This window comes from Dipodomys ordii, unplaced genomic scaffold, assembly GCF_000151885.1.
Source record: "Dipodomys ordii isolate 6190 unplaced genomic scaffold, Dord_2.0 Scaffold45, whole genome shotgun sequence".
Classification (NCBI taxonomy): Eukaryota; Metazoa; Chordata; class Mammalia; order Rodentia; family Heteromyidae; genus Dipodomys; species Dipodomys ordii.
The window spans coordinates 4,350,130-4,378,025 of NW_012267261.1; the positions used below are offsets into that span (position 1 = coordinate 4,350,130).

At 38.5% G+C, this 27,896-nt stretch overlaps 1 protein-coding gene across 2 annotated transcripts in view; it reads right to left on the minus strand.

Annotated features, from left to right (window-relative positions):
* Window positions 1–27,896, minus strand: part of Fgf12 (fibroblast growth factor 12) — a 559,926-nt gene that overhangs the window by 360,933 nt on the left and 171,097 nt on the right. Inside the window, exon 1 of one of the 2 annotated variants that reach the window (XM_013019387.1) lies at window positions 19,331–19,581. The exons of the other annotated variant lie outside the window; for it this stretch is intronic. Coding sequence (XP_012874841.1) covers window positions 19,331–19,421 — 91 coding nt within the window. The 5' untranslated portion in view covers window positions 19,422–19,581. Of the gene's footprint in view, window positions 1–19,330; window positions 19,582–27,896 lie in introns of those variants that run through there. 2 annotated transcript variants of the gene reach the window in all.

A 27,896-nucleotide genomic window follows, 5' to 3' on the forward strand; every position in this document is an offset into this window, starting at 1 on the left:
CTTGACTTCTTCATTTAAAAGCACCTAAAATAAATAAGAAACAACATTTTTTCCCATTCTAAGTCTTAAGTATAATCAGGATATTATTCTCTGACTACATAGTAACCTCAGAAAATATTTTGTCTTCTTCACATGAATAAATGCTCAACTTCTCTAGCCATAAAAGAAATTCAAATCAAAACAACATTGAGATACCACCTCACCCCAGTTAGAATGGCTATAATCAAGAACTCTAAAAACAACAGATGCTGGAGGGGATGTGGACAGAAGGGAACCCTACTGCACTGTTGGTGGGAGCGTAAAATTGGAAAAGCACTTTGGAAAGTGCTTTGGAAAGCAGTATGGAGGTTTCTCAAAAGACTCCACATAGTGGTCCCTTATGGCCCCTCAATCCTACTTTTGGGCATTTACCCAAACAATCATAAACAAGGCCATACTAAAGCTACAGGCACAACGATGTTTATCACAGCATTATTCACCATAGCTAAGGTATGGAACCAACCCAGATGGCCCTCCGTAGATGAATGGATCAAGAAAATGTGATACACACACACACACACACACACAATGGAATTCGATGCCTCCATCAGAAAGAATGACAACATCCCATTTGTTAGGAAATGGAAATACTTGGAAAAATACATTAAGACTCAAAGAAACATAGGTCCCATGGTTTCCCTTATCTGCAATAACTAGTATATGTCTAGGACAAGCAGAAGAGGTCAAAAGCTATGTACATACAACCATAAAACCTGATGTTAGTGAAATGAACCCCAAGATAGGGACACAAGAGATTCTATCTTTCTTGTTGTTCTTTTTTATGTACTTATAATGTACTATGAGACTTTTTCTTGTTTCTTTGTATGTTCTTCCACCATGGTACAACCCTGTTGTATACATTTTTCTAATTTGGGGAGGGGAAGGGAAATAACAAAATGCTGAAATAAGGATACAGGATGACCCATTGTAACAATGAGATGTACACGACAGTATGTTGAAAACGAACTTTACAACTTTGCAGAGCAGGGAGGAGTTGGGGAGATGGGGAGGAAAGAAATGGTAGGGGAAAAACAAAGGAGGGGGTAACAATGCTCTATAGGAAATGGACTCATTACCTTGCTCATGTAATTGTAATCCCTCTGTACAGAATCTTTACAATAAAACATATACATTTAAAATTACAAAAGAAAATATTTTGTCTTCTATTCCTTCTTGTATCCTCCAAGTTATAATGCCATAAACATCATTTTCACTTGAGGTCATGAAATCTAGAAGTATTGTACTTTGGAAAACAAAATCATAATGATGATTCAACTAGGACTACTTACTTTAACGTTAAGTACAACTAGAATATTTCTAGCTGACAGTGAAGGAAACAAGTGAGCTAATTGACTCAGGTGACTGAGCTCATGCCAATAATCACAGCAACCAACAGTAATTATCAGAGAAGTTAATCTAAGACCAAAAATACTGTGGAAAATGCATCTCTACTCGGAACATGGCATTCTGCTCTAAACCAATGATGGTGCTAAAGACTCAACCATTGGATATCATTAGTACTTTTAGTTAGGATTAGTTATTCTCACCTATCTGCTCTATCAAAACACACATTTTTTGTAACAGGTTAATGAAGGCCTATTGTTTGGCACATGGTATGAAATTTGACAATGCTGATTACAAAAAAAAAACCTACATAAAGTTAAAAACCTAATGTCTTTCCTTTAACAAACCCCAAACATTCAACTTTTGAAGTCACAGAAAAAAAAGCACTGAAGATGATTCTTTTTAATACTTATAACTAAATAGACAGAAGTTTGTAAGTAACTTTTGCTCCCTAAAGTAGAGATTAGAACTTCCCTTTGCTGATGGAAATTGTTGTGTTTCGTGATGGTCTCTCTGGTTGAGTTGCTCGACTCATACAAATGTAAGACAGTTTCCTACATTGTCCTCCAATCCTCCACCTCTGCCACCATTGTAGCACATGTTTCCATGGGATATACTACGTATTTTGATTTCATAGCTCAAATTGGATGTATTTTAAGGTGAAGTAAGTTCATGGAGAGTTAAATAATTTCCCATAATATCTATACCCTTCCACTTGAAAATCCTTGTAGATACTTCTTGAACAGATTTGTCTCATGTTTACCAATGGTCTGTGAAAAAAGATTATGCTTAAGAACAGCATGCCAGATTCACACCCTTTGACACCCACCTTTGCCATCCATGGAAAGATAGGTGTAGTACTTTGGGGGGCTGGACTCATCTGGTGTTTAAATAGCAATAACCAAACACTTAGGAAGGTTCTGACAGCTACTGGGGTGAAGGCAGTCGGTTGAGCTCTTGTGGTGGAGGGAGTGATTCTTTAAAAGGGTGTGAAGGCTCCACTTGCACTCACCTTCAAGAAGAAGAGTCAGTACCCTTGGAAAGGGAATAGGAAGAACTTAACTATTTTTCTGGGAATAAGCGCAGTGCCTAATTGCTGGAGGAGACAAAGAATACTGTTTTTGCAAAGACAGGCTGGAGGTTAAAGGAAGATAACCAGATGGTACTCCTGGGAAAAGTCATGAAAACCCTCTAAACTAAAATAGTGGTAGCAAATATCTGCTTTAGATTTCCATTCAGTGCCCTATTTACATGCACTTGTGCTTCCCTGGGAAATTCAGTACATTAATCAGATGACCCAGTTTGGCTTTTTTTTTTTTAAGTTTAAAGAAGAGAGTGGCAAAGTTCCTATAGCTCAGTGGTTTAAAGTGGAGAAGACTGGTAGAGGTGTCACCAAATGCCACATCACAGTCTTAGAATATATAAGCATCCCAGTATTTCTTGGAAATTAGGTGATGAGGAAAAAGAACAAAACAGTTGAATCTCAGCAATCTACCAAAGGGGCCTAACTATCAGAACTTGTAAATGAAAGTGAATTTAATTTTGAGCCACAGGCTGATGAGGTCAGGAATTACTCTAGTTATTGTGGTCCAACAATGTTTAAAATGTAACGTGAATTGTGCTTGTCTCCTATACCGACCCTATAAATAATCTACCAACACAAGAAAGGATCAAATATTAAGCATCATGAACTAGTGTCAAACATCATGGACTGATGATATTACTGCTATGCTTAATTTCCTTAAAATCTTGATATACAAAATCACTTTAAAGAGCATCACCCAAATGTCTGTTTCAGATCAATCACTCCCTCAATATAATTTTTCATCTGTTTTTGTGAATGAAATCAATTACAGAATTTTCTTAATTGTGTAACTATTACAATGATTAGTGTTTTATGGAAATAAACAAGGATCTTGACAAATTAAACTGGCTAGACATAAACTCTGATTCTCTTTAAACAGAGGAAAAGTTCAACATATAGATAAAAATTTTGACTATATTCAAAGATTTAGCACTTTTGTCATACATTATCAGAAAGAATATGCTGGGATAAATCATATAAAAACTGCAAGCATTTGACAGTATATGGTATCAGAAAAGATGAGAAGAAAAATAAGAAAACAGAAATAGTACTATGTGCCTAACATTTCAGGGGTTCAAGCATCTTGCACACACTAATATATGTAGTCCTTGAAATGATGCTAAAAGCTAAGCACTGTCATTAAGCTCTGTGTCACTCAGCCTCTGAGTGCCAGAGCCAGAACTTGGATTCCTTCATTGTCTCCAAAGCCTTTCTTCAACCTTTACAACCCCCCCCCTCCCACCATCTTCAAAGTGTGTTGTTAGAGGACCATCCAGAGGTCTCATGGCCTTAATCTAAGTGGGCAGACTACTAAGAGTCCATTTCAAGCCTAGTGCTGGCTAGGCTTGAAGAGCTAAGACAGAAGCATGGTTCAAGTAATATAGTGGCATTGGACCAGTGTGAGGCCCTGAGCTCAAACCCCAGTACAAGCAAAAACGAAAGTGTCAATTTACCTCAGCTTACCCTTAGCATTGAACTCTTATTCATGCACAATCTCATGACTTCAGTTCTTCTGTCACTTCCTGTGAGTGATTAATACATACACAAAATCTTTCCATCGAGCCCACTCTACCTCCCTCAGTTTCTTCTACTGTTATTACATGCCGAATATTTCACTGTTCTCATCCCTTTATAAAGAATAAGCAACAAGAGATTTCTCTTTTTTGAAAACCAAAAATGCTTCTTGACATGATTTGCAGGCACATTTGAATGCAGAATCTATAATTTATGGTGTCTAACTTGCAGAACAACTGGTCCTTAAACATATGGACATTCTAGTTCCCTTTCAGCCCAGGTTGCTGGGGATCACTCTCTCTTTTTTCTTTCTTTTCTTTCTCTAGGGTGAGAAAAGCCTATAGCCCTTTTTTCTCTGTCTCCTCTCTCTCTCTCTCTCTCTCTCTCTCTCCTCTTCATTCTTAAGTCTAAATAACTTTGTGCACAAGAAGTGGGTGGGAAAGTTCAGGGACTTTGTAGATATCATCTTGGCTTCTTGGACTTTCTATTAACAAAAATTTCACCAGTGCTCTGTGTTTATTTCAATGTGAGGAAAAAGGAGACAATCAGTATCATTGTAATGCATTTTACAAATGACAGAGCGGTACTCCATGAGAGAGGGCTAGCTAGTGGACCGGATGGGTCAGTGGACACTGCCCAAAGTCTAGGGACTTAGCAGGAAAGCCAGGGCCATGGAAGGTAACTCACATGTTGTTTCAGGACAAGGGAAGCTTTAAGTCTGTGCACTACCCTATCCTTGTCCTTAGGCAATGTCTAGAAAGCTGCTCATCCTCTGTGGTTAGTACTAGGGACATCTTGTTACCAAGACAACAGAGCATGTGAGTTACCAGCACCCCAAGTTTGACCTTTAATACATTTTTATGCTAGTACATAATTTACTCCTTCAGTTCACAAATATGTTATGCTACTTTCAGGCAGGCACCATACTAAAACTAGACATCATAGTAGGAAAGGAAGAGTGACTAAAGGAGATGGAAAGACAGGATTCAGAGACAATACTAACATATGCCAATATGTGTGTGTGATTATTGCATATGCATTGGAATTTTTACAATTAATTATGCCATTCACCCATAAGTGAACTTTATATATTCATTAAAATAGCTTTCACAAAATGGCAATGCTTCCAAAGGCTATCTACAAATTCAATGTGATACCTACAAATATTCCAATCTCATTCTTCAATGAAATAAAAGAAGCAATCCAAAAATTCATATGGAACCATAAAAGAACCCGAATAGCAAAAACGATCTTTAACAGAGAGAACTATGCTGGAGGAATATCAATATCAAATTTCCAACTCTACTACAAAGCCATAGTAATCAAAACAGCTTGGTACCGGCACAAGAACAGACCTCAGGACCAATGGAATAGAACTGAAAACCCAGAAATGAACCCACAGACCTATAGCCTCCTAATCTTCAATAAGGAAACTTTAAAAAAATAGAATGGAAGTAAAAAGCCTCTTCAGTAAATGGTGTTGGCAAAATTGGTTAATCACCTGTAGAAAACTAAAGCTAGATTACTTTTTTAAATATGGGTTTTTTATTGTGAAAATGCTGTACAGAGGAGGGGTTACAGTTAAGTGAGTGAGGTAATGAGTACATTTCTTATCAAGCATTGTTTAAGGCTAGATTATGTATCACCCTGCACCAGAATCAACTCCAAATGGACCAAAGATCTCGGAGTCAAAACATATACCCTGAAAACATTACAGGAAGGAATGGGAGAAACCCTAGATCTCTTTGGCACAGGCCAAAATGTTTTAATAGAGACCAAGAAACACAACAAATCAAAGAAAGGTTGGACAAATGGGATTTCATGAAATTGCAGAGCTTCTGCATGGCAAAGGACATAGCTAGAAAGATCAATAAAAAGCCCAGGAATTGGGAGAAGATCTTCACTAGCCATAAAACAGACAAGAGTCTTATATCTAAAATATACTTAAAACTCAAAAAATTAAATCCCCCAACAACAAATCCTCAAAGAAACAACTGCCTGATAAATAAGTGTGCTAAAGCCTAAGAGAGAAACTTCTCTGAAGAGGAAATAAGAATGGCCAATAGACACATGGAGAAATGTTCAACCTCTCTAGCCATAAAAGAAATGCAAATCAAAACAACATTGAGATTCCACCTCAACCCAGTTAGAATGGCTATAATCATGAACTCTAATAACAGATGCTGGAAGGGATGTGGCCAGAAGGTAACCCTACTGCATTGCTGGGTAAATCTATGTAAAACTGTTCAACCACTTTGGAAAGTAGTATAGAGGTTCCTCAAAAGACTCCACATAGAGTTCCCCTATACCCAGAAATCCTACTTTGGGGCATTTACCTGAATGATCATAAACAAGACCATACTAAAGCTACCAACACAACTATGTTTATCGCAGCATTATTTACCATAGCTAAGGTATGGAACCAACTGAGATGCTCCTCAGTAGATAAATAGATCAAGAAAATGTGATATATATACACAATGGAATTCTATGCCTCTATCAGAAAGAATGGCATTGTCCCATTTGTTAGGAAATAGAAAGTCTGAGAAAAAATTATATTGAGTGAAGTAAGCCAGGCACAATGAAACATAGGTCCCATGGTTTCCCTTATTTGCAATAACTAGCACAAGTGTAGAACAAGCAGAAAAGGTCAAAAGCTATGTGCATATGACCATATAAGATGATGTTAAGCAAAATGAACCCCAAGATAGGGACACAAATATCTTTTTTCTCTCTTGCTATTGTTTCTAATGTATTTATAAAGTACCATGTGATTTTTTTTTGTTGCTCTGTATGTTCCTCCCCCACGGTATAACCCCTGTTTTCACTGTATTTGATGTTGGTGCCCAGCATCTTGCATATATACTTCTCTAATTTGGGGAGGGGAAGGGGAAAAAACAAAATGCTTAAATAAGGATACAGGTTGACCCCTTGTAACAATGAGATGTACAAGACACTATGTTGAAAATGAACTTTACAACTTTGGTGAGGAGGGGTAGTTGTGGAGGTGGGAGAGAAGGGATGGTAAGGGGAAAAAGGAGGAGGCAACAATGCTCAATAGGAAATGTACTCATTACCTTGCTCATGTAACTGTAACCCCTCTGTACAGCATTTTTACAATAAAAAGTACAAAAAATAAAAAAATAAGATAGCTTTCACAAAAGATGAAATAATCTAGAAGGTAAACTGAAATTAAGATGGTATTTCATAGGCATGCATGGACATAGAATAATGAAACCTATTGAGATTGTCTTAAAAAGGAAGGAAGAAGAAAGAGGAAAAATGACCGAGTTGATAGGTGTGAGTGGGGTACAGTATACACACGTATGGAAGTATCGCAATGAACCCCCTTGTACAAGTATACGCCAATAAAAAAAATAAATGTAAACACAAACTATTTAACATGGGACACTGTGGTGTTGTCATGTTAAGTTATAAAAGTCTGCACAATATTATAGGATGTAACACAATTTTGTGAGAGAAAAAAAGTAAATGAAATGTAAACAGCAGTTATTTGGGGAGGGAACATGGATATTTATATATTTCTTTTTTTGCCTCTCAGTAATTTTCTATATTCTAATTGATATGCTAAAATTAATTTGTGGAGTTTTATAACATGAAAGTATCTAAATACATTGATATACATTTTTTAACTAACCACACACACGTTGCAGTTACTGTACACAGAGCAGTTGGGGCAATAGTGTACAGTGACAGCAATATTATCCTTCATGAAAATTATGGGAAAGTCAGCATATTATGCAGTAGCTAGATATGTGATTCCAAGTCAAGGGACTCTCTTCTTTCCTAGCCCTGGACTTCAAATTGGATTATATCGTACCCTCCAATATGGTCAAAAACCAGAAAGAAAAGCCAAGAGCCATACTTTCTCAGTAAACAACTAAAAGTTGAGTAGAAGCACCTCTCTTCAGAAAACAACAGAACAGAAATAATTTGGAAAGTAGTAAAATGATTAGAACCAATATTTCTAGGACAAGGAGATAGACTAGTCTTAAACAAAAAAAGTAGTTCCTCACATACTTTAAAGGTAATAAGAAATGCAAAAGGTCAAATTTAACTCACATCAGTTACTTAAGAAATGCAAGGGATACGCTTTCCACATAATACATATACAAAAAATATACAGTAGAAGAGACTCACCTAGCAGGAGTTTAAAAACTATGTTACATGCTCCCAGAGGACACATCAATATTATTAAGAGGCTCTTGAAAGTCACAAACTATAAGAGCTGCTATTTATTCTTCTACATTCAATTCACTTCTTGATCCACAAAAATGGTGCTTCTGCCTTTTCCAGAGTATTGGGAAGGCAGTCTTTACCCTTCTACTCACCCTTCCTCTTCTTTCCAAGGATGAAGGAAGCTAGTTATCTGATTGTGAGCTTTGCAGGCGTGACTCAGCCTGTGATGGATTCTCTCTCTGTAGATTTCCTGCCCATGGAGTGGATACTTTTTTGAGCTTCTAGGTGGGCACTTAAATTTTCCTTTCCTTGTAAATTTGGAGTCCAAACCTCTCTGTCTCCATTGCTAGGGCTCAACATAGATGAGGCTGAAATTCTTAGGAGTAGGTCTACTCAGAAAACTCAAACCCTCTCCATAGTGAATTGTATATGTCAATAGGTACATTATTTAAAAAAAAACCCTAAGATTTAGTTCAATCATTCTCCGACCCAATAATCCAATAACTTAATAAAAAAGTATATGTATTTAATAGCCATCTGCTTGACAATTTTTGACTACTTTGCCAACTGATTTTATCTCAGTTTTAAAGACAGAGGTAATATGAAGAAGGAGGAAGAAGTTATTACTTATACTTTTCCCCAAGAACACAGCACTCAAGAATTTCTGCACAAGGATATTTATCACAAAAATATCTGAAGTCACAGAAAAATGTGTATACGCTAAATAACTAACAATAGTGTCCAAGCTAGTAATTATACCACAGACATGATATCCTCTCAAATAATTTAAAATCATGTTTAGGAGAATCTTGCATAAAATGTTAAATTCTGTAGTATTTTAATATAGATAAGTTAAAAACATATATGATCCATAATTTCTCACCTAGCTATATGCTGGTTAATATGTAACGTAAAAATCACTGGTTACAGCACAGAAACACAAATTCCTGATTCTACTACCTCAAAAGTATCTCTGTCCAAGAACCATTACAAACATATTCTTTCATGGATGTTTAGAAGAAAATATATTTTCCAACTGCTTTGTCTATCAATTTTCATATCTAGAATATTTGTTTTACACTATAGGGGAAACAGGAAAGACATTATTTTTCTATAGTAACCTTTGTTATAAAACATTCACACACATAGAATGAAAGTAGTAATGTTCCAGTTGTAATTTTATAAGCCATTTTCTTATTCTAGAGATTTTACGTGGTCAGTTTTCTCCTATGAACAGAAAAGTATATAATCTAAAGCCTGTATCTTTAGTTTATTAGGCACAGGAACACATTTTCATAAAATTTCAAATAACCTAGGCCTACATGCAAAGCAAATCTTCCATCTCTGAACATCCACTATCAAATCACTATTGGTCACTCATTCTACCACTAACAATTTAGAATGCATTTTAACCATGAAGTCACAAAAAACATACATTCACATATCTTAAAAGATATATATATATATATATATATATGTACATATCTTAAAAGACATATATACACGCATTAAATTGTTAATCACAAAAAACACACATTCACATATCTTAAAAGATATATATATATATACATGCACTTCAATTTCAAGCTTATCAGGATGAAATAAATAAATGTCTATAGACATATAAATATTTTCCTAGAGAAGTTCTAATTTTATGGTTTGCTATATATAATTGTAAGGAGATACGCTACACTACCAACCAAGAGTTACAAGCCAAAAGGCCAAAGATAGTGATTGATGATTTTATTTTCTGTACTGAAGCAGTTTTAGAAGATGCACTTTTATTTTTTTAATTTTGTATGTTTTTTATTGTAAAAATGCTGTACAGAGGGGTTACAGTTACATGAGCAAGGTAATGAGTGCATTCCCTATTGAGCATTGTTGCCTCCTCCTTTGTTTTCCCCTACCATCCCTTCCCTCCCACTTCCACACCTACATCCCCCCACCCCCGAAGTTGTAAAGTATATTTTTAACATAGTGTTTTGTACATCTCATTGTTACAAGGGGTCAGCCTGTATCCTTATTTAAGCATTTTGTTTTTTCCCTTCCCCTCCCCAAATTAGAGAAGTATATATACAAGATGCAGGGCACCCACATCAAATACAGTGAAAACAGGGGTTATACCATGGGAGAGAAACATACAAAGAAACATACAAGGAAACAAAAAAATCACATAGTACATTATAAATATGTTAGAAACAATAGCAAGAAAGAAAAAAGATATTTGTGTCCCTATCTTGGAGATCATTTTGCTTAACATCATCTTATATAGTCATATGTACATAGCTTTTGGACTTCGAAAACATTATATTAAGTGAAGTAAGCCAGGCCCAAAGAAACATAGGTTCCATGGTTTCCCTTATTTGCAATAACGAGTACATGTGTAGGACAAGAAGATGCAGTTTTAGAATTGCATTCAACTTTTCACCACACACAAATATCCCCATACTGCTTGTGAACACAGGACTGTCACTAGGTTAGCACAAACCCAATTCCTGCTCTCAATCTTCTGGCTTCAGCCTTGGTATAACTGGAGCCCTAGGTGTGTCTTCTATCTCCAGTCCATGTGTTGCTTTTCAGAGTGGTGCAATGGATTGGGGTAAGGAGGTAATCAGTACAGTGTGAAGACTAGTTTCATGAAGACAATACATGGCTGTGTACTTACAAGTTCCTGAGTGTCAAGGTCAGACACTGAACCAACACAGCAACTCGCTGGTTCCCAACTTCCTCCAAGTTAAGCAAATAATTAGAGACTTAGAAAATGATGCAGCTAGCAACAACCCCTCTCCCCTCAAAAAAAAATAAAAGATGCATTTTGTGCCACTAAGTTTTATTTAAAGACCAGGCAATCGCATCCCAGCTGGCTTCATTGAAGCAACAACGTGGGCAATCAGTGACACCAACTGCAATGCTATCATTGCTATAAACAGTAATGAGTGGAGGGGGTAGGCTGGTACGAGAAGCTTATGTATAAACAAGAAAAATCATTTCAGCAAGGGAGATTGTCTTGGCAGATTCACAGTGTCTTTCTGATTTGGCAGCCTAAGAGATTCAAATGTCCTGCATTTAATGTCATTGCTATGTAACATGTGTAACACCATGCAATGGAAATAACAGCATCAAGGGTAGCGGTTGTGTCCACTAAATTGAACAAGGCCAAAATGCTTTGTGGTTTTAATCCATTCAATAGAAATGGAGGGATCAGATCTGTCAGTAGTCTAACCCTGGTATACAAATAGAATTTGCACCAATGTAAAAAGTTGATGTAGTATAACTACCTGGCAATAAATGGACATGTTGAAGGGCAGAGAAGTATAATATAGATGAAAAGACAAGACACAAGAAATGCTAAGTAGGCTGGAATTGAACTACAGGATAATTTCCTGTGTAAAAAGATGAATTTGTTTTTCTTTGTTGTTGTTTTTCTCAATGTACTATGTGATTTCTGTGTGTGTGTGTGTGTGTGTGTGTGTGTGTGTGTGTGTGTGCGCGTCTTTCCCCCTATGGTTTATCCTCTGTTGTCACTGTGTTCATTTTTGGTACCCTGGATATTGCATATACGTTTATCTGAACTACAGATGGGAAGGAGAACAACAAAATGGTGAGACAAAGGACAAAGGGGAACCTATGGAGCAGCAATACTCACAAGAAAATATGTTGGAAATGATCTGTACAACTTGGAGGGGGAAATAATAGGGGAAGAGAAAGAGGGAGAAAAATGAGGGAAGGGGTCACAAGTTAGACAAGAAATGTAATCACTACCTTACTAATATAACTGTAACCCCTCTGTACATCACCTTGATAATAAAAATTTTTAAATGAAGTTGTTCATATTTTCATCTTACTTTCCTTCAAACATGTTCTTCTGATAAAATGCCCAAAGATATTGCTCCTTGCCTTCCAACTCTCGTTTGCAATAACTCAGCAATTCCTTTTGAACTCTTAGGATGCTTTTCAAGTTCAGAAGGATTATTGGAAATCTGGAACCCCATTAATGATTCTTTTGTTAAGGTGATTTTTACCCTCAGACATCAAATTGAGTAAATATGTGTTGGTGTGAAACACACTGAGTCTCCCAACTACTTCCCTTTGGCAAATACTTCATCCTTTCTTCTACGATACTTTTTGTTTGTAAGAATTTATCTTCCTGCTTGCCCAATCCCATCCAGCACAGAACCTAGGATGGAATCAGTTGTCAAGAATTGTTTGCTGAATTGAAATATGGCCATTCCTGAGGCAGAACATGCTCTTTCACTGTCATACCATTGGAAAGAGAAATCAAGATGGAAGGGAGAGGTCCCCTTTAGAAAAAAACTAGCTGCCACGATGCAAGTACTCGAGGATTTGGGAAAAATCTGTCTTGATTCATTTCTCAGAGCCTGGCAAATGCACTCTTGGTGTCATGACTCAACTGGAAGCATCTAGCCCAATCCCTTGCCCATGTAGTTTTGTCCTGTTTTTTTTTTCCTCCAGTGTTCATATTCTTAGTTGATGACACTGAAGAAGAAAAGCAGTGTCTACTGACATCATCCTTTGCCTGGCAATACTACAATAGTGATGAAAACTACAATGTTGTCACAGATTTTGAGGAATACAACTAGTTCGTACATTCCCAGATGTGACTGAAGGCGTCTAACTGTAATTTGCACATTTGTTAGAGAAAGAGGAAAAGAACAACTGAATCCTTATAGTCCTTGCAATTAAATCACAGCATTGAGCAGATGATCACAAAGTACAGGAAAAACACTGGTGGAGGCTCATTACCCCTCTGGTACAGAGGTGGATGTCATTTAGGGAACACTGTACCCGCTAGACTAAAGGCACACAGTAACTTACCAGAAGAGTGATAATGTTACTAAATGAATTGGTAAAACACTGTGAGTGGAAATCAGTTATCTAAGCATTGGGCACTGCACAGAGTATCATAGAAAAACCGACTAGATAGAACCTTTAACATCACTCAATAACCTACATTACTCTTTATGGTTTTAAGCAACACTGTTCTGATATGTTAATCAAAATAGTCCAGATCACAAGCTACTCTTAGGGATTAGTTACATCCAAAAAGAGTTGTTAACTTCTCATAGGACTCTGCAGCACAGACACTACTACTATGATCGTCTCAGTAGCAAAGATCTCCTTACGGGTTGTGCTTTGGGCTACTAAGGCTTTCATGTGGGAACATGGCACTTCTGCTCACAATTCATTTGCCAGTACAAGTCATGAGTCATTTGACTGCAAAGGAATGGGATAATATCCACCAAGGTCCCCGAAAGAGAGAACTCAAAACATTGGGCAAAAAAGTGATCATGACACCTTTACAGTGAGAAAGTGAACACTCATTTTTCTTTACAAAAATGGTTGAAAGATGTGAATAGAAACTTCAACAAATAAAATACATGTGTGACAAGCAAACATATGCAAAGATGTTCAAGAAGATATGCCCTTAGGGGATTACAGATTAAAATATAAAATACCACCACACACGGATTATAGTATCTAAAACTTCAACGTACTCTGGGCTAGGGCATGGATGTATTTATGGATGGTAGGAAAATGTAGCCACTTTGGAAAACAGTTTGATAGTTTCTTACAAAAGTTAGCTTACTTTCATTATACAATTCTACACTTGGGTCCATTAGTAGCAACTCAAATACACAAAACATGCATATTGATGTCTATAGCAAGGCATAATATGTGAACATACGATTTGCAAATCTTGAAACAAGTAATATTTAGTAGCTATATGGCTAAACAACCCTTATTAAGTGTAAGGGTACTTGAGTTGTGGTATATCCAAGCAGTGGAATATTTGTTCGGAACTAGAAAGAACTGAGCTTTCAAGCAGGGGAAAATTGGAAGAAACTTAAATACACATTATCAAGTGAATAAAGAGTCAGAATAAAAAAACTTATACTATATTATTCCCACTGCATGGCAATCGACAAAGAGCAAAACAATGAAAGTAAATATTTTTTTAAAAAATGAGTGCTTTCTATAAGGGAGAAGAGAATGAGTAGGAAGAGTATAGAAGATATTTTAGGGTAAGGAAAATACTCTGTGTGATAGAACAGTGATGAACATATGCCATTGTGCATATATCCAAACCTGGACAATGTGTAAGACTAGTCGTGAGCCTTAATGTAAACCATAGATTTAACTTCCGTCGTGTCAATGTAGGTTCACACATTTTGACAAGTGTGACAAATTGATGGTGATTGTTGATAGGGCAGTATAGATTTCCTAGGACACTTCTTCACCCTCCACTCAATTCTGCTGTAAGTCTACAACTACTTTAATATAGGTTATCTATGTAAAAGTGTTATTACATGTATACATAATAGGAGTTTGGAATATTACACAAATAAATGACAAAAGCTAACTTTTTATGTTTTCTGTCATTTACATTGGCAATCTCACATCAACAATTAAAAATCTTTTTGAAAATAGAATTCATAAGAGGCACATTAAGTAGTTCCCTCATTTTAGCTATCAGAATAGCATTTGAAATATGGAAGAATTTAAACATAACAGAAATTCCAGCTCAAAGAAAGATCCTACAACAGAGATAATTACCACGAACAAATCATTTCTTTTCAACTTTCCAAGTTTTCTAAGACTGGATAATTGAAAGCAGTTAGTTACATACTCAATTCACTCACATTTCAGCATTAAACACAGAAAACTGAATACATGTCTTCAAAAAGTTGACATCATTCAGTTTTTGATATTTATTCTCTTCCTTCCGTCCTTCCTTTAATTTTCTTTCTTTTCTTTTCTTTCTTCTTTCTTTTTTTCTTTTTTCTTTGTTTCTTTCTGTCCTTCCTTCCTTCCTTCTTTCTTTCCTTCTTCCCTTCCTTTTTTTGCAGTGCTGAGGATGTAACATAGGGCTTCATGCACTCTAGGCAAGCACTCTAGCATTAAGCTATTCTCACCTATACAGCTCATTGCTAAATGTCTGGAGACTGAATTCAAATCCAAAGTACTTCCAACTAATAAATACATTATTCTCATTTGTTCTAGTTTGGAAGTCACCTACTACCTCCATACTTGAAGAAATATGAAAGAGATTTAAGTGTGCTATGGAACAGTTACAAGTAAAGATGCAGTGGCACTTTAAAGACTGTTCAATGCCCCTTGTCACAATTCCATTCTGGGAAGGGAGCTTAAAAACAATAACCAGTTTGTGATCAATATTGTGGTTTAGGATCATTTCACTATCTTGTAGAACAATTAGAAACATTAGCTGTACAAGGGTCTGCTTTAAACTGATTGTGTGTAGCTCTGTCTTGTTTATCTATGCTCTACTTGAAAACAGAAATGTAGATGAGTTTTAGCTATGTTTTTTCTTTCTTTCTTTTTCTGGTATTTCGAGAAAAAGTTCTTACATTGTAGTACAAGGTGGTCTCAAACTTGCAATCATCTTTCCTCAGCCTTTCTGGATGCTAAAGTTAGATATCCTCTACACATCCAGTGCTAATTATGGATTAGAACTGATTGATGAGTTATATTTGCTCGGGTGTTTCAATTCTCCATCAAGGAAATTTGATGTGATTGTTCAGCTCCATCTTTGGATATCTGATAACCCACCATAATGTCAGGCTGAAAAGTCCCTAATTTCCTGAATTCCACAGAAGAGTTACAACTGTATAGAAAATGCATGATTTTGTAGAAAAACCTAACAGGATGGAACAAGGAAACCAGAAAATGCAAGTATCTATCAATACTTGTTACTTCTACTGTTCATAACCTCCTACAGTGTTGTCTCTTCTTTCAAGTTGAGATCTGTCTCCGTTTTCTAGGGAACCTACTTTGTTACAAGGATATCAGTCTCCCTTCTACAATAGAATGGCCTTTACACCAAAGTGGTAAGAAACCTGAAACCTCATCCTCAGATGGAATGCTTCTGCATTTCCCCCCACTACACATGGACATGAATGAGAGCAGAGATAATTATGTTGCTTTAATTCCTGCTCTTCTGTGAGCCTATTTCTTTTTTTTTGGTTTTATTAGAGCCTATTTCTTAATGAAGGTCTTCTCTCTTGAGAAAAAATAAACGAATCTGCTTTAGTCTTTCTTTGTACTAAAAAACTTTATATTTTATCAGGTGAAGAAGTATCACATACTCTCAACAGGATTGTTTAGAATTCTAAACTTCTACTCTGTCTTTTAAAGAATGGATTCCACATGCTTTAAAAAGTAATCTCGACAAATAAAAAGAAAGAAAAAACAAGGATCACGAGAGACTGAAAATCTAGTTTTAAACAACTGACATAACCTTTTCTAACACTACATTCTGAGTGATAGTTCCTGTCATCTCCATCCTACTGACATATAAAGGATTTATAAACTGTTGCATTAGATAAACTAGACAAGACACTAATGTTTGATAATAAATAAAAGAGGTAGGAGCAATAAAATATGCCAAAATGCTAAAAAATAGAGAGTTCACATTTTCTTAGCTCCATTCATTTGATAAAACCTACAGAGAGCATGAAAATATTTACAATTCTAAAATTTCAGCATGTGTTAGCAGACTCTGAACCTGTCATTAAAAAATAGATCACATCCATGTAGTTTCCTTATTTACCTCAACTGTAAAAGAACAGAGGTAGCTAGTGTGAAACTCTATTACTGCATGTTCACATCATTCAAAACATTACTGTGTTCTTTTAGAGCAATAATTTTAAATTACAGTGCTTCACTGTAACTTTCTTTTTGCAAATTCACTCTGTGAAAACTTTCTGATGCCTTTGTCCCAATTTTTATATTAACAGAGAATATATGCAAAGGTATGCTGTTGTCATTTTAATGGCAAGATCCCCATGAAAGGAATCAGTTTCAAGTAGAACTTAATAACAGCAGTATCTAAGATATTTTAAGCATGTTATATGTCACAAATATAAAGCCCTTCCCATAGTGCCTGTAATCCTGTAATACTATTAAATCTTTAGCTATCATTAATATTTGCAACAAACTGTGATGTTAGTACTAACATCATGTTTTATATTTATGCACAAATCAAGAAACAGAGAGCTTATATTAGTTACACATAATCATCAGCTTTAAAGAGCCATCATTCCAACAAAGCTATGTAATTCCAGAAACAATCTCTTGAAAACTACATATTACTTCTGTCTGTGGGAAGAATGGAAAAAAATCTTCTTCCCTACTTAGAATGTAACATTTTATAAGAGTTTCTCTACAGAGATAGTTCCCCAAAATAAAATACCTACTTCACTAAATAACAATACATATATAGAGAAAGAACCATGGTTTCAATATGTCCTGCAATAAATCAAGTGCAGAGTTACACACAAGAACTAGTCAAGAGATATCATTATTTCCTCATTTTAGATGTAATTCATGAGTTTCAAGATTCATGGTGACTTACCAAGACTACTTGTAACTAGATATCTTAACTATAACTCACATGCTTTCAACAACCTATGCTACCAAGTCACATAGATGACCCATCCCATTTTGATCCATTACTATTTGGAAAACTGACTTTGTAAGGTAACTGAAAATCTTACCTAATTTCCACGAGGAAATACCCTAAAAATATTTATCATATGCTATGCACCCTTTTAGTTTTTCACATCTGAGAAATACATATCCAAGTCACTTTTCATATTTGTTTCACATCCAAAAAACACATATCAGAAATATATATATGAAATAATAAAAGTACACACCTATCTCCTAGATTCCTGAAAATATATATTATCACATCATAAAGATTTAATGGGAAGACTCTTAGTTGAGAAAGGAGTGTTGTGACATCTTTTAGCACCTACAAAGATGATGGAAAAGCAAAAAGAACCTCTAAATAAACTTCTAAATTACACAGAAGCCAAGCAAGAGATTTCATTGCAATTGCATTTCCAAAGTGTGTTCTCAAATTTGACATGTGAAGTACCCGATTTAAAATTAACTAATTTTAAATAGTTTTAATTTCATCATGACTGGTGACTTAACCAGAAAGTCAAAGTTTTAGAAATGATGAATGAAACATATATATATGTATATATATATGTATATATATATATATTCTAACCTATCCAAATATAATTTTCATAGCGCTAGAACAGAGTGAAAATAGGTACCATTACCCAGTGAATCAGATGCCCCAAAATAACTCATGAAGTTTCAAACAGAAACTCTATAATAATGCTGCTGAATTGAATGTTAAAATTATTAGGAATTTATGAACCCAAGATATTCTTTCACAGACATGCTTGTTGAGACGTAGCGAAGTTAGACACTGCAAAATGCCTCTCCTCTCTCCTCACACCCCACCCCAATTAAAAAGAAAGCAAGAAAGCACACACACGGAAGGAACACTTACAAACACATACATGCTTTGAAGGGAACTTACATCTTTTAAACGCCGTGGAACCACACATCAGGTTGCAAGGCTTCAGCAAATCAGATTTACTTGATTTGGTTTTAGTTCGGTGAGGTTTTATTTTTCCCCCCACTAAATTTTAAATGACTTCTCTAAATATCACAGACCATTCAAAGATACCGTACTTTTCTGAGCCTTCACCCTGATGGTTACGCTTGTTAGATGGGAGTCTCCTGTTTCAGCACCAAGGACAGAAATCGCCTTGCTCTCCAGGGAAAAAGAAGCACCACCACCCTCCCCCTTCCCCCAGGAATGCCAGATGTCTACTTTTCAGACAAAACCAGCAAAAAGAAAAGCTACCTGCGTCGCCTGCCACCTGTTTAAAAGTCCCCTCCCTCCCTCCCTCCCTCCCGAGAGGAACGCACCTGTAACTTGTCGGAAGAGACCCTAAACAACTCCCAGGGCTTCACGCCGCCCTGGCACATCACAAGGAGAGGCGCCCGGCGGTGTGAAAAGCTGGTGAAAAGCAGGTCACTGGCTGCCGGGCACAGATGCCCCGCGGGTTCCAGCTCAGCTCAGGCGCTGGGTGACAACTAAGGAGTGTGCAAAGCGTCAATGACTTCAGAGATGAGAGAGAGAGAGGCGCTGAGGCCTCGCCCCACGAAGGAAACACCTTCTTCCACCCCCCCCCTCCCGGCTACTGCTGGAGGGAGGGGGGAGTAGGGCGCACGGGGTGAGGAGGGGGTGGAGGGGGAGGGTTGCAGTGTTTTAGGGCTGGGGAACCGAACATCGCTCACCACTTAGGCTGTCGCTGGACCTCAGGCTCCTTCCACAGAGACACTGCAGCATATGCACTCCTTTCTTCAGAGAAAGCCCAAGAATCTTCATGGAGAGGCGCGTGTGTGGGGTTCGGCCACTCCCCGCCCACCTCCGCTAATTGTCCAACCAAAAGGCGGCCTCTCCTTGGAAGCCTGGTCCCGAGTCCATGGCGCGCGCGTCCCAGGCGCAGGGGAGCCGGCACATGGGTCGCGCCGGAGCCCCGGGGGCGCAGGGCAGGCGCGCAGCGGGCGCCGCGGCCGGGGCGGCGGGGAGGAGCAAGTGGCTCTCCTCGGCTGGGGAGACAGCCCTCCCGGGAGCCGGAGGCCCTGCCACTCCTTAGTGGGATCCGACGCGACACTTTGGGGACTTTCCGAAGGAGGGAGGGCGAGGGACCCGGCTGCGCGGAGGACGTCACCCTGGATCCCTGCCTCCTTCCAGGTGCCCGCGCCGGACGGAAAGGACAGGGGCTGGCCCTGATCCCGAGCTAGTGCGCCCCTTGGCTGCTCTCGGCGTCGGATCGAGAGCCCCCCCCCACCCCTCCACACACACACAGCCCTCCTCCCCGCCCCCCCACACACACCCCGGACGTCCGCCTGCCTCGGTGTCCCCGCGCTCGGCCCTCGGAAGGGGATTGGCGCGGGCAGGGCTGTGCGGCTGAGCCCGCCGGAAGGCAGCGCTCCCGCGGGCCGCCCGCGGAGCCAGGGCGACTCCAGCGTGGGAATCAGGCGGAAGAGAAGCGCCCGCAGGAAGGACTGGACCCTGGAGGCTGCGGAGCGTCAGAAGCCACCACTCTGGGGACTTGAGGTGGGGGCAGGGAAGCAAGGCTGCGGGATCAAGAGAGCGCTCTCCTCTCCTCCCCCCGCCTCTCTAAGTGGGGTAGAGCCTAGGCCGAGCACTGATAGAGGAGTCCGCATTCCTGGATGTTCTCTATGGGCTCTGCGACCTTGGGTAAGTCACTTTCCACCTCCGGTGTCTCTCCATAAATCTGGGCAGAGGGAAAGGGGTGGCCAAATAAGGGATTGGCAACTCTGCAATGGTTTGTCCACTGCTTTCCAGTCTCCTGGGGGTGGGGGGGGATGCCCAGCACAGGTGCAGTGGGAAGTGAGGTTCAGAAGAAAATGCCAGAGTGAACAGAAGAGCCAGTGGAGGCAGGCAAGTCTTAAGATTAACAGCGCTTCACTTTGGTGCTGTTGTATTCTGGCATTCTGTGTATTCTGGTGAGCTCTGCCTAGGCCAATAGGCCCAGGTGCCCAAGAGTGTCTCCAAGGTTTAGGGGCTGGATGGTGATGTCTTCCCCCTCTTCCTAGCCCTAGACACTTGGGCATCCCTCCCCCATTCCCAGAGTCTGTCAATGCCAAGTAGGAACTTAGATGAGTGCAGCACATAAAGCATGCTCTCCACGAGACAGGATGTTACCCTACATGGAGTCTTCGTGAAAAAAAATAAAAGGATCTTCAAGGACACAGAGAAGTTCAGCACCTGTAGGGACTGGTCACCGAAATGAAAACACCTACTTGCTGTAAGATCTTAAACAAATGACTTAGGTAGTTGGCTTCAGGGTTTTTGTGTTGTTTCGTTATGTTTCGTTTTTAAGAGAAAGTTAATGATAACACTTATCTCATGTGGCCCTGTGAAGTGTGTGTGTGTGTTTTTTAAAGGCACAGGTTACAAAGTGTTAGAAGAGTGGTAGTAACTATTATTATTAGTATTTAGCCTCTTCCTGTAGGGTTTTGGATCACTTTCGAGAATACAAGTGTCCATACTAGTGTCTGAATGTCCACGGGAACTGGCTAGGTGATGGAGAATTCCGCATCTTCCCAGGTAGTTAATTGCATAAAAGGTGTTAGGCTTATGCTAACCCTGACTTTGACTCTCTGTTTTCCACCCATTGCCTTCAGGCTACCTATCACTAATTTATTTTGAACTGCGAGGGAGTCAAAATGGTTTTCACCAGCCCTTTCCTCTTCTTTCTAGGCAAACTCTGCACTGGTCCTTTGATATTTTCTCAGAGTGGAAGTTGCCTTGATGAAGTGTCTTCCTTTCAAAGATGGCAGAAGAAAATCAGAGTCCATGGAAGGCCTCTTGAACCCACAGCCACTGCTGGCTCCACAAACTCAGCTCCTTTCAGCTCAGAGCTCCAGTCAAGGCCTTTCAGGGTGGTTGCAAGGCTCCATAAGGTATCTTCACAGTCCTGTCCACCTCCATTGTTCAGTGAGATCTCCAAAGCTCAGTGGTCTTCAAGATCCTTGAAGGCCTTAGGAAAGCCATCATTCAGTCATCACTGAGGAGAGGGTGAGGGCAACAGGGACCCAGCCCTCTGCTTCCTCACCTCTGCAGGAATTAGTGAGAAAATTGGCTCATTTGGGATTCTACCCATAGAAATTCCCAAGGGAGGCGGAGACAATTAGCCAAAGGAAAACATCTAAAAATAATCCTTTGTGCTGCAGCAGAAGATAGTTTTCCGGTAGAGCTCTCTCGGTCTGGAATCCACAGCCAAGAGCTACTGCTGTACTCTGGGAGCTGTGCTATTCTTTATGAACTTGAAAATGAGTAGGATGCGGCTTTGTTTCCCTCAATGGAACCTGAGCATAGTGAGCAGGTCCACGCATAATCTTAAAACACATATGGCCTCCGTGAGCACCCATGTTCGTGTTTAAAGTGCAACTCTGCTTCCCTGGCAAGGTTGTCCCAAGGATTCCAAGAGGTGAAGCAGGGGAAATGCTTTGAAGAGTCTAATTATCTTTGCATAAGGTGCAATTACCTGGGTCTATGAGTTCTGGGTGTTACACTATTAAAGGCTAACATGGAGGGTATTTTATTTGATTATAGAAGGATCTAAGTTTCAGCATTAAATATGAAGACAATCTTAGGCATATAAGTATTAGGTAACTTCTGATTCCTCAACGAGATCAAAATCCCTGAGAAGACAGATCAGGAAAGTCAGTGCCGCCAGGTACTCAGCCAACTGTCTTGTCAAAACATTGCCAAAGTGATTCTTATGACAGGGAGGATTCATCTCAGAGAAAGTGGACCACCACTTTGCCCTTTGTTATTATTTTTGTTATTTTTTTTGTTATTGTTGAGCTCAGAAGTCCACTGAGCCAAAGAACGTTAGAACGCAGAGATATATCCTTAATATACATTGTCCACATTTGATGTATGTAGGCCCAAAAGGATAACGAATTTTTTGAATCCAACATTTTCTTCTACCATCCAGAACTTCAGTGTGCATGCTTCAGGACACAAGCAGCTCCTTCCCAGATTGTCATTTGTTTCCACATTTAGATACCCAAAGTTCAGTCTTCCTATAGCACCCTGAGTAGGAGCATTCATTTTTTACATGCACCGTAAAAGACAAAAAACAACATGAAAGATTTTAAAAAATGAAATAGTAGTCACTTTCAACTTCTCTACCTTTTGCGTGTTACTCCCTACACAAAATCAGGATGTTTAATGGAAAGATTACACTTTATTTTAAACCTAAGACAGTATGGTGTTACTGGCTTAAATTTTAAATCATATTAGTTGTCTCTCACGAATTTTATTTTTAAATCTAACTATTCTTTCTGTTACTTAATTGACCTAGACACCTTGGCCAAGTAGGTTGGCAAGTAACTCACAGCATGGTTTCACAATGAAATAATTTGGTACTTTTAATTTTTTTTCTTTGTCACAAAGCCTCCCTACATAGCACAGAACTCCTAATTCAGCCTCCTGTGTACTGCCTTACAGGCATGCACCACCACACCTGGCTTAGCATTTTTTGCAGACTGTAAAGTCTTGTACACACTGGTAGTTAAACTTGCTTAAATTTTGAATACCTAAATTTTTATTTTTAATAAAATAATTTTCTTCTCAGTTTGTCAGAATTAATCATTATTCAGAAATTTTTAAACAGTGGCTTATTTAGACTTTCTCTTCCTACCAAATATACTCTTGGCATTGGTTGTTCACTTAATTGATGCATTTATTGGTTTGACAGCCTACATATAATCAGTAATAATCTATTCAAAATGTTGCCAGTTCCTCATACATTTAATGAGAATATTCATAGCAAACTGTTTACTGACTGGAACAGCTTTGGTTTCAGAAAGAGTTGTTTGATGTGAGAAATAGGAAGTCAATCAATTCAAGATCAGTTTTGCAGCTGGGCACCAGTGGCTCACGCCTGTAATCGTAACTACTCAGGAGGCTGAGATCTGAGAATCACTGTTCAAAGCCAGCCCAGGCAGGAAAGTCCATGAGATTCTTATCTCCAATAAACCACTAGAAAACTGGAAGTGGCCCTGTGGCTCATGCGGTATTGTGCTCGTCTTGAGCTGAAGAGCTGAAGGATAGCACTCAAGCCCCACAACTGGCAAAAAAAAAAAAAAAGCAGTTTTGCATTAGTCAAAATTAATTTGTCTCTCTTCTATTTTTGTAGTGCTGTAGTTTGAACTTGGGGCCTTAGACTTGCTGAATGAACATGCTACTGCTAAGCCAAGCCTCCAGACCTGCTTTTGCTGATTATTTTAAAGATATAGTCTCACCTCCTGCTCAGACTTATGCCTGAACCTTGATTTGCCTGTTTTAGAATTCCCATCATTGCTGAAAACACAGGTATGCACCAGTGAATCCAGGCTCCCTACAGCTAGAAAGGACTCTCATGGACATTTCTGCCTAATGTAGTGCCTGGAAAAGTTTTCTGCCTTGGTTTGCCCTGAACTGTGATCTTACTATTTATTCTTTGGCTCCCAGCTAGATAGGATTATAGGTGTGAGCCTTGGGCACATTGCTGGAATTAATTTCTCAATGGGTGGTCACAGCTCTCTATCCAGCACCTACACACTTCTCTGACCCTAAAACTCTCATGTATTTTTGGAGACACTACCAGAAAAGCCACAATGATCTCTCCATGCTATCTCCCCACTCTGCCACAATAAATCACAATTTCTTCTAATCTCCCACAGTGCACTATAGTTATTCTATCCCTGTATTTCATTCTGACCACATATAAATATTTTCCCTAAAAGGAAAATGACTTCTTTTACCTATACATGTTGGAATTCATGTAAATATCATTTTTATGTCAGTATAGAAAATGTAATACATGACTTAGTAAATATTTAATTCTGACAAACTTGACATAAAATAGAGACTATTTGTGGGTTTCTCATTGGAGGGAAACATTAACATCAAAGTGAAAAGTAATAAACCACAAAAAAATGAAAAATGAGGATGTAAGTTATATAGGAGATATAATTTACCTTCAAATATACAAAAAAGAAATCTCACTGACTCACAATAAGAAAAACACAAACTATACACAGAATAACAAGTCACAACTCTAATCATATTTCAAGGATAAAAGTATTTGATAACAACTGTTAGAATGGAAGTAAGTGGGATCTCTGATGTTCTCTTAGAAAGAATAAACATTTATGCCTTCATTTATCTCTGTATTTCAAAATTTAAAAAGCCATTCTTTTGACAACTCTGTTTTAGATATTAACTTCCAGATAAAGTTGCGCAAGGATGCAACAGTGACACAACAGAAGGTAGTCCTATAACAGTGTTACTAATACTATCTTCTATTAGCAATGTTAACTCCTCAATGGGGAGCGAATTAAAATTTAACACATCCCTATAAAGGAATGGACTGCACTTTGTAAATATAGAATATAATGTAAGTATTTTCCATTAATTTATAAAAACATTGAAATTGTTTGAGGAGGTTAAGGAGGGGGATGAGGGAGAGTGATAGAAGGGATGGATCTAACCAAAATGCATCGCAGGCTTATATAGAAATGCTACAATGAAACTCTCCTGAACATGAAAAAACGTGTTAATAAAAATATTTTAAAATGTGCAACTTTACATGAATTGATATGAATAGATCTATAAAATTTGTCACTTATTTTAAATGCATAGAAAATATTATCCATAGTATGTAATAGAGAAAATGTGCATACATTTGTAAGTATGAATTCCTGAAGGGCATGTAAAACTGATCAGACGTAGTTTTAAGCAGAGCTAGGTAACAGAGAAGATCACAGCAAGGAAAAGGAGACTTTCTTGTGACTACTATCCTTTTTGTACTTTTAATCAGTGCCTCTTCCAAATGAACATTAAAATAAAATTACATACATAAGCTTTGCTTTGGTTATAAATACTTATTACTAAGCCTCATTAAAATACCAAAATCTAAAAAAAATACCAAAATCTAGAAAATGAAAGAGATATTCAGAACCAGAATTATTATTTCTCTGTTTCTAATAAAGTATAGTCTTGAAGGTCCTGAGGGTCAAAAGACTTAAATGAGAATCATGCATTCTCAGCACCTGACAATAAAGTAACAGGACTAACAAGAATCCAGGTCTTGATGAACCTCATCCTCTAATGTGAAGGTGGCATTTTTTTTTTTTTTGTCGGTCGTGGGGCTTGAACTCTGGGCCTGGGCGCTGTCCCTCAGCTCTTCAGCTCAAGGCGAGCACTCTACCACTTGAGCTACAGCGCTACTTCCGGTTTTCTGGTGGTTTATTGGAGATAGGAGTCTCATGGTCTTTCCCGCCCGGGCTGGCTTTGAACCTTGATCCTCAGATCTCAGCTTCCTGAGTAGCTAGGATTACAGGCATGAGCCACCAGCACCCGGCTTGAAGGTGGCATTTGAATGAAAAAAAAATCCAGGTTCTATAATTCCAAGGTATTACTCTTGCTTATTTTTAAAATCTATATTTATTTATACTTACTACCTTACCTTTGAAATAAGGCGTATTTCACTCTCCTATTTCCTTATGAAATTTCAATAACCTTGAGTACTATAAACAAAATAGCAAACTTTGGTGCTGGTGGCTCAAACCTGTAATCCTAGCTACTCAAGACACTGAGTTCTAGAGACACACAATTCAAAGACAGCCTGGGCAAAAAATGTGCTTGAAATTCCATTTCCAAAATAAACCAGTAAAAGCTAGGCTAGAGCTGCATGCTGGTGATTTACACCTGTAATCCTAGCTACACAGGAGGCTCAGATCAGAGGATTGAAGTTAGAAGCCAATCAAAGTAAGAAAGTTTATGAGACTCTTACTTCCAATTAACTACCAAATGAATAAATAAATATGAAGTGGAGTTGTGGCTCAAGTGGTAGAGTCTTAGCCTTGAGCAAAATAGTTCCTGGACAGTGTCCAGACTCTGAGTTCAAGGTCCAAGACAGGAATAAAAAAGCTAGGTTGGAAACATGGCTGAACTAATAGAGCACCAGCAGATCAAGCTAGTTGAGGTCTCAAATTTCTATAGGAAAACAATAGAAATAAATAGAAAACAATAGAAATAAATACAAACAGAGAGAAAGTCATGATGTCACTCCTGCAAGTCCCAGAACAGGATAATGAGACAGGAGGTTCGTTAGTCCCAGGTCAGCCTGGCTCATAGTAAGACCATGTCTTATAAACGCAAAGCAAAGTAAAACAAAACAGATAAGGGAGCTCTGGGAGAAGGCCTTCTGAAAAAACACAAAGTGGCAATAAAGACCCCATCATCTCCAGTGTAAAGAGTCAATCAACTCCAAGTTAGGTGATAGTAGTGCTATGAATAATCCTAGCTACTCAGGACACTGAGATCTGAGGATCAAGGTTCAAAGCCAGCCTGAGCAGAAAAATTCATGAGACTCCTGTCTCTAAATAATGAGCAAAAAGCTGGGAGCAGAACTGTGGCTCAACTGGTAGAGCACTAGCCTTAAATAAATATGCTCATGGACAGTGCCCAGGCCTTGCCTGAGGTCAAGCCCTAGGAACAGCACACACACACACACACACACACACACACACACACACACCAATTAACTCCCTCCAACCCTCACATGATGTACCTTTTCTAAATAAAAGTCTCATGAGGGGAGTGATGTTGTTTGCTGAAGAGGGATGGAAAATAATCATGACTTTTGCCAAAAATGACTTCTTCCCAAATACAGGCACAAAAACAAATGATTTGTGGTAAAGCATCATTTTTCCAGTAAAGGAAGAAGTTTTTATTAGTGTTCCCTTTCAGATGGAGAATGGGAATGGCCTTAGCTTGTGCTAAGGGTGATCTTGGACTGTGTTAATACTTGGGGGTGTGGATCAGAGGGTCAGGGTAGCAGGAGGAAGAAAGTAAAGGCTAAGGAATATTGAAGTTATTTTGAAGATGCGCTACTCTGGAGAATGAATATTTTACCATCGCCAGATTGTTAGCCAGGCACTAAGATTTGTGGTCATACATAGGCATGCATCTTTGTGTCAGTGTAGAAGCAGTAAGGTACTAATGCCACTGTAATATCCCAAATAAGAGGCTCTGTGTGTGTGTATGGGGGGGGGTCTGAAAACATCTCCCTCAGAGTTTCTCTTCTCTCTTTTCTCCTACAACCATCCAAACACTTCAAAGCTGAATCTCCCTAAACTTTCTTCATGTTAGCACTTTGTGTTCTTTCTTCAACTTGTTGAATGCTACTTCTTGCCCACACAATCCCACTGAAGTTCTTTTTTGTAAAAATCACCATAAATTAAGTTGTTCCAGATTCCAGCCACACATGTC